The 12615-nt window shown below is 41.0% G+C and overlaps 1 protein-coding gene across 1 annotated transcript in view; it reads left to right on the forward strand.

The window, feature by feature from the left end:
- The first annotated feature begins 7697 nt into the window (after window positions 1-7697).
- Kctd8 (potassium channel tetramerization domain containing 8) overlaps window positions 7698-12615 on the forward strand; it is a 216444-nt gene continuing 211526 nt past the window's right edge. Inside the window, exon 1 of the mRNA XM_041671461.1 lies at window positions 7698-8973. Coding sequence (XP_041527395.1) covers window positions 8004-8973 — 970 coding nt within the window. The 5' untranslated portion in view covers window positions 7698-8003. The remainder of the gene's footprint in view (window positions 8974-12615) is intronic.

The raw sequence follows: 12615 nt of genomic DNA on the forward strand, positions 1-12615 counted from the left end.
ATATGTGGGCACACACTCACTCTGGTGCAGGTATGTGGAGTCCAGACGTATTTGGTCCCTAAGAACTAGAGCTAAAGTTTGGGGTGTGTAGCCTGACTTAGGAGCTAAATATCCAACTCCAGGCCATTGCAAGAGCAACACCTGTTCTCAATCAATGAACCATATCTCCAGCCACGAGTTCTATTTTTTTCTGTTTGAACTTACTGGTATACTTTTAAACGTGGAAATTAGAGACAAACAAGTAGCAAGTTTTTTCCTATTTAGCAATGCATAGAATTAAATGGTGCCAGAGAGAAACCTCACTAAATAGTCGCACTGCGCACACATAGCTTCCCACTTCTTCTAAGCAGAGTTCTGAAATAAATTAAAAAACAACAACAATTGAATTATAGTATATGCTTCACAGAGTTTCCAATCTAGTTAGAGACAAAAACAGATGCATAAAATAATATGTCAGAGCTTCACTGGCCTATGATGGACAAATAATTTTTTGTGTAAGTATATTTAAATTCTCATTTAATTGAGGTAAAAGTGATAGATAGAACTTTTTTAGCATAAGAATATAAATATTTTGTCATTTGTTCATATGGTAGTAGATTGTGCTGTCACTAAAATCTTAGATTGAGTTATATAAAATTATGCAAAATGTAACTATTTCATATAATAGAGACTCACATACCATGTAGCTTAGAAACTGACCAATATTAGGAACTTCAATCAATCAAATATATCCAGTTTTTTATTTTTATTTATTTACTTTTTAGATTTATTTATTTATTTTGTATACAGTGTTCTGTCTGCATGTATGCCTACAGGCCAGAGGAGGGTAACAGATTTCATTACAGATGGTTGTGAGCCACCATGTGGTTGCTAGGAATTGAACTCAGGACGTCTAGAAGAACAATCTTAACCTCTGAGCCATCTCTCCAGCCCTCCAGTTTTTTATTTTTAGTATTAATTATGCATAGTTGTATGTATGTGGTATGTGCACATGGATATGACCACTTGCTAAAACCAGAAGAGGATGTTGGAGCTGTAAGAGGTGGAGTTTCAGACAGTTGCAAGTCACCCAACAAATATGTTGGGACCCAAACTGGGAGATCCTCTAGAAGCAACAGACATTTAATTGCTGATTCATCCCTCCATCCCTTCATGTTCAGTTCAAAACAAATCCTACATTAAAACAAGGAACTTGACTTGTTTCTAAGCAAATGCTGCATGCAACTTTGTCTAATGGCATTTCCATCTACACTTTACTATTACAGAATAATTCATCACCTGGGGAACTTAATTTTATTTCTTTATTTCAGGTTAGGATATTTCCCCAATGTTTTGGTAAATGGATACCTTTGACTGAAAGACTATTTTCTTATGTAATTCACCCTGTGCTCGCATTGTGGACAGGCAACAAAAGGGTCAATGCATTTCCAGAAATACTATTTCCATAATGATTTCCCTCAAGGAGCATGTGTTGTCTCAGTCATGATCTAAATGTTCTCTAGACAAACCTAATGAGTAGAAGCTGAAGAATACCAGAAATAATAAATTCATGCCACAATAGTGTTTTAACCACAAAATCAAATTCTATAGTCAAGAGTCTTTAGTCAAAATAATGAGCTAATGTTTGTAGTTTGAAATTATCCCTTAGGGACATTCTTACTGGTTCTTAAAAGTAGTATTTCAATTTTACTGTGTTTCAGAGCCTTCTTCCAATGAGGGGGCAGTGTTTAAATCATATCACAGGATTTGTTAGATTTATATGCTTTCAATATCAGTTGTACCCTCTTTGATGTTATTTGAAGGAGCTTAGAGTCCATTCTAGCTTAAATATCATCCCTTTAGTTCAGTGAAACCAAAGATGTTTCCCATAATGTTCTTAGAGTGTGGGAAATATGTTTGTTTGGTTTTTGGTCCCATTGACTTTGGGTACCTGAGCCATTTTTAAGGCATGCGCATAGTTAGGGAAGATGAAATAGTAGACCCTATTGCTAAGTATCTTCCCAATACAGTCAGAAATGCACAAGATTGATTGTATTCCACTTAAAAAACATGTGTGCATATTAAATATGCTGATTTGAATATGGGTCACAAATGACATTACTTCAAAATGCCAGAGGATCACTCTTTACATGCCACAGAATATATTAAAGGTTTAGCTACATTGAATCATAAATAAACCTTCTTTTTTTGGTGGGGTATTTTAATTCATCCTAACCTTGCATAGTGCCTGTAACAAAATTTCTATGTAAATTGATTAAAGGATTGAAATAATATACCATGTAAAATGGGCCTTGAGCATAAATAGTCAGAATTTACTTAAATCCAATTTTTAAAAATCTCATTTGTGTTGGAATCATTGATAATCTCAAAACCAATGTTTGTGATTGGGGAATAAACTTGAATTTTCCCTGGCTTCCAGTGTTCTACAGGTGTAGTAAGAATTGCCGAATATGTAATTTGCTTTGCTTCTTATTCCCAACGTTGTTGCTGAAGAGGTTAGCCCTCTTGTTTTGTTCTGGTTGGAAACCTTTGACTTTCTACACTGTAGGAGTGCTATAGGAACTCCTTCAGCCAGTAGCCTTTACGAAACCAGCCAACTTGGGTGTGACCTATTATTATACTATAAATGCCTATGTAAAGCCCAAACTCGCTTGCTCTTTCTTAAGGCTGCTGGATTCAGTTCCTGTTCCCTGTTCATGCAGAGGACTGTGATCTGTGAGTCTACCCCTAAATAAATAACCCTTATTATACTCAATTCTGAGCGAGTGTGGGATTTCTTTTTAGCGTCTATCTTCATAGGAGGCTGTATAAAATAGTTCCTGCACTGGCTTTTCTTTTCCTCCCCAGTAAGGTGTGCTATTCAGTTGCCCCATTATAAAAGTATATAAGAGGAACACAAATTATTTAATGACTATGATACTTTTGTTCCCCTCTTCTCTCCCCATTGTACATAGACATGGACATTAGAAAAATTCTAATGGTCTGAATTGCACAAATTGAATGAACTTATCCCAATGCCGACTTCTGGTTGGTTTCCTTTCGTCACAGTCTTCTGATGAAATACTTAAAACCATTGTTTTCTTATCGAAGTGTCATAATATATAGGTTCTTCTAATCCATTTACATTATAGAGCTATATAGAGCATTGTGGAGGAACCACACACAGAATAGGCTTAGTCTCAATTGTAGTGTGGTCTAGAATAAAGAAAATGCTTCACATTCAAGACCTAGATGGGGAAAAAGTAACATTTTTCATACATATGCTGGCTACATGCTGACATTTTTTTTATATAGTAGGCTGTCTTAGTTTGGGTTTTTATTGTTGTGAAGAGACACCATGACCATGACAGGTCTTACAAGGAAACATTTAATTGAAGGGGCTCACTTGCAGTTTAGAAGTTCAGTCCATCATGACGGGGAGCATGCCAGAGTGCAGGCAGAAGTGGTGCTGGAGCTGACAGTGCTTCATCTTGAGTAGAGGCAACAAGAAATCAGCTGACTTACCGGACGGTTTCCTGGGTATATGAAACCTCAAAGCCCACCCCACGGTAACAGGCTCCATCCAACAAGGCTGTACCCACTCCAACAAAGCCACACCTCCCAATAGTGACACTCCCCATGAGATTATGAAATTATGGGGTCATGGGGGCCAACTACATTCAAATTATCACATAGGCTATCTTAGCTATATTATTAAAGCCATTTTGCCTGTTTCATGATTACTTTTATTGTAGTTATTTTATTTTGCTATTGAGATAAGGTTTCAATAACAAACAAACAAAAAGCAGTTTTCCTGGACTCTCTCTCTCTGTAGACCAGGCTGGACTTAGACTCACAGAGATCATCCTCCTTCTGCCTTCTGAGTGCCTGGGATAAAGAATAAAAGCATTTGCTACCATCTGTTTCATATTTGCTTTTGAATGTTGCAGGTAGAAAATTAAAATTAGACTTATGGTCAAAAAAAATCAGGCATTTTGCTTAGAATGACATGAAAGAGAGAAACTTGTTTTTTGTCTTTATTTTCACTTTTATAAAACTTTCATTGCTCCAAATAAAATAAACAGATATTAGATAGTGTCTTTAAAATTAGAGTTGGCCTTGGATACATACCACCCAATGTGTTTATTATAGTGAAGGAGAAGGAGGAAATGGAGGAGAAGGAGGAGCAGGAGGAGGAGGAGGAGGAGGAGGAGGAGGAGGAGGAGGAGAAAAAGAAGAGAAAGAGGAAAAAGGAGGAGGAAGAGGAAGAAGAGGAGGCCAAGCAAAATCCTGTAAGTGAAATGGTATCTACACTGGGTAGAGATTATAATATTGTAGGGGATCTTCATGATGATGGAGTCGCATTCCACCAGACTATGTGAACATTGTAGGATGCATAGAAGAATAATATGTAAAGTGAATTAACATACAAGCACACACACACAATGTATGTACGTATAATGTGGTGATGGGGTAGCAACCTACAGCCTACACCACGGTAGGTAATTATTCTATTACCTTGCTAAGCTAATACCAGTGTTTCACTTGGGTCTATCTAAGTTAGCATCTGACTATTTCCAAACTTGAAATAGTTGTCAAAAATATGAGGGACTCCTGTAGCCTTGGATGATCCCTCACTGAAGAGTTAAGCCTGTGGTCTTTATTATGTCCTCAGTGTCTAAAACAAACTATTTTAGGGATGAAGTAACTTGCTGAAATTACAAAGCTGGTTAGATGTTGACAGAGTTCTATCTAAACCTCTTAGTTCCCTGTTCATGTTCTTTCTCTGCATCAAGGTAGATAGTTTCCACTTTTAACTTCATTTCTACCTTCTGAAAAGCAATAGTCACTTTACTGTCTTAAATTGCAAATTACTTATGTGCTATGCCGTGGAACCAATATATGCTCTATGGCTTATTAGCTGTGTTTTTGGAGACACACTGCATTGACTGTGCTGTTTTAAAAGGTGCTGGAGGTGGAATACAGCATCGCTTCCCTGCCACAGAAGTTTGATGCCCTGCCTTTGCACAACAGCAGCAGATCTCCAAGGATCCACTCTTTTTCTCTTATTTTCATCAGCTAGGTCTGGGGAACATTAATAGTGTCTGTGGTTTAGAGGAAAATGGTTCTGATTATGGTCTTTTGATCACTGCTTAGTGCGTGAAATGGATTGCTACAAGCCAGACTTTGCTGTCTTTTCTCTGTTGGGTCTGAGTTTGTTTTCACAAGAAATTACTTTTTTGTCTTGATTTTGATTGTGAATGACAGCGTCTTCCTTATTTCTGCAGTCTCTGTCTTATCCTGGTGGCCTTCACGTGGGGGATGCAATGCCTTCCATTTATGAACAGTGCATATTTCAAATAGAAAGTGGCCACCTCTCATGTGCCAGGCACCATTCTGAGGATGGAATGGTGTGTAAGGCTGAGTGCCATACCTGCAGCCTGCTAAGAAATCCAGTGTTAGTTCATATACAAGCTCAGGATTGTGTGGGAACATCTCAGTAGTGAACATGAAGCTGGTCAGATAGTGGAAAGAATTCCTGAGTAAGTAGTATTTATATTGGGAGGAAAAATAACTGGAGAGGGAATAGCTGGGAGAAGAAGAGGATTTGCAGCAGGAAGTCATTCTGACTTGCTGTTTGTTCAGTTAGGAGTTTGGTTGAAGAGTAGAGATAGAGGGTGACGGCAATAACAGTAGGCAGAAGGAAGAGATTAAGGAGAAGCAATCCATCAACGCTGAAGAGATAATTTTCAAAAGTAATATATCACACAATACCGCACACAATGTGATTCATTATGAATTACTAAAGTGATTTCATTTATAGTATAAAATTCAGACCATCTCATAAGTATATTTTATGCAACACAAATGAAAACAAATTTTAAGCTGACATAATGGCAAGCTCATGTTTCCATGCTTATATTTATATTTGTTATCTGTTGCATATTCACTTCATTAGAATGCCAGGGTCTGTACCATCCTCACCATTAGAGACATTTACTTCATGACAAATAGGCTTCATTAGTGGCGATTTGAGGCGTTATTACTTATTCATCTATGAAGGTTGAAAAGCTTTCACTAATTCATTTTCCAGAAAGGATCATTTTAAAGTCCAAATATTTTCTTACTCTTCATATGAGGGAGAAAATGTACTTTTTTTTCAGATTGTCTCAATGCTCAATTTAAGCCCTTAAGTGAAAAAAAAAAAGACTTAAATCAACTTCTCAATTTGATCAGTCAATCTAAGTTGGGAATGGGGTAATATGGTTGAGTAAGGGGATTCAGTGAACATGCCCCTTCAAACCTTGTATTGTGTCTTCATCATTTGGCAAGTGTATTGTGTCCCTTCATTGGTCCATTAGGCTCTGTCTGCCTCAGGTAATCAAACTTCAAAATTGATGTAGCATTTTCTGTGGATGTGGTTTATAGGAATCAATGAATTAAATATAGCTTGTAATGTTCAAATAATAGGATATTAATCATTTATGAAAATTTAAAATTACAACTAAATCTCAAATCCATTACTATTTTGGTGAATTTGAACGGGAGGAATCATGGGCAAGCATTTTAGGGGTTTTGAAATATTAAACTCTGTATGTAATTTTTATTATAGTATCTATGAAGCTAATTATGTTGTGTCTTAAAACAGTCCATATTCACTTTTGTATTTTGTAAGTAGATGACTCATGTTTCTGATCACTAAGTTATGCCCCAGGCTGGTCAGCACGTTAGATTATCTAGCAATAATCTTTTTTCGTTTGAATTTCTGTCCTCGTTTTCCATTACAAACACTGCTGGTTTATATTTGTTAGTAGATTGCTAGAGTGAAGAAGATAACAAAGGTGCACCATTCTCTTGTTCTGAGAACTTGCAAGGAAAATAGATTAATCGAAGGATTAATCCAAGGATCAAGAAATCAAGATGCAACAAAAGGAACATCGTCCCCTTTCAGTTTCTCTCTTCAATAAGCAGCAAGTAGCCATGTGTATCAACTTTCGTAAATGTGGTCGAAAAGAATTGCTTTGTTGTACACAGCCCTTTACTGCTTTTGTGAAATGGAATCTAACTTAAGACTTTTAAACCCCAACTGGATGTAAAACATCAATTGAACAGAATCTGACTTAAGACTTTTAAACCCCAACTGGATGTAGAACATCAATTTAACAGTCATGTCACTTGATGTCAGTAGATAGGTAGAGGTGACACTTAAAAAAATATATCATTTAAAAAGCAACTAGCTGGGATTCAACCCCTCCTCACTCACAGACTTTTAGCAAACACAGCCCACATTCCAATATCTGTAATGTCCTAGCTTTCCAGAGAGTAAAACTAGTTTTACCAAAGGTGAACTCAGGGAGTGGGGGTGGATTAGGGAGAGTGGGTGGAAGTGAGGAAGAGACAGAGAAAATCAAGGAGACTCGGATGAAACGATGAGCTGCAGTCCACTTTCACTCGACTGATTCTTTTTGACGCACCCTCTGGTTTTATCACCCTCTGGCCTTTCCTTTTGGTTCTGTCCTCACTCAGGCTCCCTAGCTAGCTCCTCAGCCTATCTCTTTAAATGACAGCTGCGGCTCCAGTCCTGTTTCGGGGCTTGACGTCAGTGCCACCTCCTGGGCTGCGAGTAGTTAGCGCCCGCGCCGGCGCTCCTGGCTGCGGCGCGCTAGCTCGCTAGTAGCGGAGGGAGAGTTTTCTTTGCTCCGGCCCCGCCTCCCGCCCTCCCCTCAGAGAGCCGCGCGCAGCCCCTGAACCTCTCCAAGTCTCTAGCACACTTGCAGCCGGTCGCCCCAAAGGAGCAGCAGTGCCCGCGGAGCTCCATTCCTGAGCTCCTCTGCCCGATGGAGCTCGGGTGCCGCCGACGCCACTGCTGCCCGGAACCCTGAGCCTCTCCGGGTGTCCAGAGGAGCGAGCCGGCCAGTCCGAGAGTGCAGAGTCCCCGAGCGCACACCGAGGACAGGGGACCTCGAGGTTCTGGAAGCACGCCGTGCCGCTCGCCCGGGTTACCTGGCCGGCGGTGGGTGACCATGGCTCTGAAGGACACGGGCAGCGGCGGCAGCACCATCCTCCCCATCAGCGAGATGGTGTCCGCGTCCAGTTCTGGCGCTCCTCTGGCCGCCGCCCCGGGGCCCTGCGCCCCGTCGCCCTTCCCCGAGGTAGTGGAGCTGAATGTCGGCGGCCAGGTCTATGTGACCAAGCACTCCACGCTGCTCAGCGTCCCGGACAGCACTCTGGCCAGCATGTTCTCGCCCTCTAGTCCCCGGGGCGGCGCTCGGCGCCGGGGCGAGTTGCCCAGGGACAGCCGAGCGCGCTTCTTCATCGACCGCGACGGTTTCCTCTTTAGGTACGTTCTGGATTACCTGCGGGACAAGCAGCTGGCGCTACCCGAGCACTTCCCTGAGAAGGAGCGGCTTCTGCGCGAGGCAGAGTTCTTCCAGCTCACCGACTTGGTTAAGCTGCTGTCGCCCAAGGTCACCAAGCAGAACTCGCTCAACGACGAGGGCTGCCAGAGTGACCTGGAGGACAATGTTTCCCAGGGCAGCAGCGATGCACTGCTGCTGCGTGGGGCGGCGGCCGGTGGCGCGCCCTCGGGCTCTGGAGCGCATGGTGTCAGTGGCGTTGTCGGTGGCAGCGTCGCTCCGGACAAGCGCTCTGGCTTCCTCACCCTGGGCTACCGTGGCTCCTACACGACAGTGCGTGACAACCAGGCAGATGCTAAGTTCAGGCGTGTGGCTCGCATCATGGTGTGCGGACGCATAGCCTTGGCCAAAGAGGTCTTTGGGGACACTCTTAATGAGAGTCGCGACCCTGACCGGCAGCCGGAGAAGTACACGTCCCGCTTCTACCTCAAGTTCACCTACTTGGAGCAGGCGTTCGACCGACTGTCTGAGGCCGGCTTCCACATGGTGGCGTGCAACTCCTCTGGCACTGCCGCCTTTGTCAATCAGTACCGAGACGACAAGATCTGGAGCAGTTATACCGAGTACATCTTCTTCCGTAAGTTAGCAACCTACCTACCTATGCATTTCATACCCTTTCTCCGCCAAGGCAGACTTGCTGTGAGAGAAGCCACGCTGTGGCCAGGAAGGGATGTTCCCTGCGGGAGTGCCCTGGCGGCAAGTCTGCTAATCAGTACCAGAGGTCCCCCTCCAGCGTCCCTCGAGTGCAGTGTAAGCATCCTGGTCTCCCACGCCCCGCCCTTCCCCCCGCATTACTGAATTCAGGTTCTCATCCTGAATTTATTCATCCTGTCCTCTTGCCGCGCCTAATTCCAGGATCCTCTGGACACCCTTCACAGCACAGGCACAGGGTTAAGAGGAGACAGAGCACTGTCTGTGCCTATAGGCCATCCTCCTCTTGTCTGATGAGATGCAAGTTTAGGGCGTCCGTTTATTTGCGCGTTCTTCTAAGGGGCGAACTAGTGTGAAGACAGGGCGGCTCACGCCAGAATTATTTTCTGCGGTGCGGTCCCTCAGTCCCGCGCAAGAGCTCCAGTTTATGTGATTTTGGAAGGGAACAATTCAAGAGGCTGTGAATGTACCTCTAGAGCACTTCCTCCTGGGTGCTCCCTCACACATGAGGGCTGCTAATGTAACATGCCCTCCAGTAACTAGTAACAAGATAGGTTTTCCTTTGTTGCTTACCTCCAGTGCAACTGTCCAATGTTTTGAACAGGGCTCAGAGGGGAGAATTGAGTTTTGGCGTGTGTGTGTGTGTGTGTGTGTGTGTGTGTGTGTGTGTGTGTGTAAAGGAGCAGAGTGTTGAATCAACGTGACCAAGGTAAATAAATGCATCACTTTCTAAAAAAAGGAGAGTCTGTGGGAATTCTTAGACAAGATGCTGTGTTTCCAGGTGGGGCTTTGTTGAGTTCAAAAATCTCAAACAACATCACAGTCTTAATATGCAGGGGGTTGTGGGTTTATCATGAGTGAGGCTAGGATTGCAAGGTGAACAAAATAAAAAGTAGGGATGGCAGCAGGGAGATTATTTGGCATTTTCACTCGGCAAGATACAAGAAGCTTGAAAACCACACACACGCGCCTGTGTGTGTGTGTGTGTGTGTGTTCAGTGGGGTGGAGACAGCACTAAAAGCCTATAATGGAAGTAGTCTGGCTTTCATTGCGTTTGGTTTGCTAAGAAGCTCTCAGTTGCAAAGCAAAAATGAATAATTTTCTACACTTGACTAGAGAGAGTGGAAGGGGCCTCTTTTTATACAGGTGCAGGATTGATTGGAAAGTGGTTCAGTGGTTCAGTGAGAGTATATATACATATTTTTTTGGTAACCTTGGAGGTAGAGTGACAACATATTACTCCTGAAAGTTAGATGACCTTTTGAGATAGCATTGGAGCAGCAAATAAATATCCAGGGAAGGGATAAATAAAATCCAATCCCGTTGTTTATTTATTTATCATTTGTGAAGGTCTACCTGTATTGTCCATGCTGGCCTTGAGTTCTCAATCCTCTTGTCTCATCCTTCTGAATGCTGTCAGAAAAGGACTGATGCCCAGGCCTGGCTCATTGCCTTTACTGTATCAAAAAAAAACCTTGTTACACAGGAAAAAATGACTGGTATTTGGGAGAGCACAAAAGAAAAATTGATACTTTCTTGTTTGTGTAAAATTGGTGTCTGGCATCTATTTGATTTACATTAATCAATTAAGATATTTAAATAAAGTACTCCCTATCATTGAGGCACTTACCAGGATTTTGGAAACATTAAGCCTCCAAATCATTTTTACCAAGGCTATATTTCTAACCATTTTGGAAAATGATGTAAAATGAGCTTTTACCTTTCACATGGTTTGTGTTGTTTTTATTTTCTTTCAGAAGATATAAACACGAGGGTATTTTTAGATTTTGTTATTAACTGCAATACTAGGAGACAAACCAGAGAGCACCGAGTAGAATGATGGAGGTGGTTTTTCAGGACTGGGTCTTCCACAGGTTCAGGCTGGTGTTCTGACTCTGAACCCTGAGATGCTATACACTTGGCAGCATGTCTGCCTAAGAGTGAGTGGTGTGCTCATGGAGTGGAGTTTCTTATATTTCAGACGTGTGTCTCACAACTTTGGTCTTGCTTTCTTCCCTCCCTTTACTGTTCATTGCAAAAAGAAGATTCAGTCTGTAAACTAGGGTAAAACAGTGTACACAATAACAACTTGAAGTTAGAAACTGTCAGTTTAATTAAGAATATTGATGGAGGAGGGTCATCTGTCTATGTGTTACTTTCATTGGTTAATAAAGAAACTGTCTTGGCCCTTCACCTCATCACTACAGAATATGATTTGAAAATTACCCGAAATTTAGGGTCTGTTGCATATTTGGAACTAGAAGTGACATTAAATAAAAAAATCAAAATTTCAAGTTATTAAAAAAATGCCACTTCTTGTGTATTACTGTCCTAGTGAGTTCTCAGATTTATGCATAACAGTCCCAGGGATTAGACTTCTTCATGGATTATCCTAATTTAGTGGGAGAAACACATAATTCAAGAGTAAAGTTTTGACTCTTGAAGTTCTAATCAAATTGCTGATTCACCAAATATATTTTCATTTTTGGGGGTATAAAATTTATCTTAAATACTAGTAAACTCCTTTTTATCTGTGTTTTGAACAGCTGCATTCTATCTGCACAGATCATTTTGAATTGAATTCCTCTCCATTATTTGCAAGTAAGGCACATTCTAATGCCTCCTCTCCTGTTTCCATTCTTTTCACGTTGGGTAATGCCAAAATGCTACTGTTTTGCTGGACAGACCTCTATTGGAAGCATTTATTAATGATAGTCATATGATCCAAATTTCTGCTCATGTTTTGATCAGATAAAGACTGCTTCATTTATTTATACATATGACCTCTTTGCCACCATTCTCTTATCAAAGTGTACAGCATACACTTCTTTAGCATTATATGTCAGGCATTTTAAGAAATCTTTTGAATTTAGGTTGCTGATGAATTTAATGGCTTGATGCTACCCCCAAAGCAGCAGCTAAACACAGGGAATGGAATTTAGTGCTCACTGTCAATCCAAAGTTTCCAAAGAAGGGAAGAGGATGGCGGATGATTCCGTAATCCCAGACAATGCCATTTACTAAACGTGGGTGCGGGCCAAATTGTTTACTTGTTTCTGTTTTAGTTTCTCCCCACTTGTATAATGGATGTTGTCATACTTTCAATTTTATGGAATTTGAGGGTCCATGTGAAATACTCCTTATATCAGAATTTGACTCAACAAGTGCTAGTTGGGACTATTCTATAGTTCATTATTTGTCAACAGTAATTTTTATTTTTATAGGAAGTATATTTAATTAAGTGGTTAATTGAAAATTAATTTTAAGAAAAACACACTAAATTTTCATAAGTTTACAGTACTTGAATATTGCTCTCTTGGAACTTGAATATTTCAAACCATGTCTCCTAGATGTTCCTATCATATTTCAATTTGTTTGAATCAAATCCATTTTGATACTCCCTACTAGGACTTGAAACTTCAGCAATATTTTTCTTATAAATACTAACCTTGTATTTAAGATACCAAGTTCATATCTTCAAGATTATAGTCAAGCTATTAGACATTAAATACCACCCTCATTGCGTTATAAGGACATACTTATCTCTTCTCATTCTTAACTCATTGTT

The sequence above is a fragment of the Microtus oregoni genome, unplaced genomic scaffold (assembly GCF_018167655.1).
Source record: "Microtus oregoni isolate MIOR12 unplaced genomic scaffold, Mior012 000021F_ref0000039, whole genome shotgun sequence".
Taxonomy (NCBI): Eukaryota; Metazoa; Chordata; class Mammalia; order Rodentia; family Cricetidae; genus Microtus; species Microtus oregoni.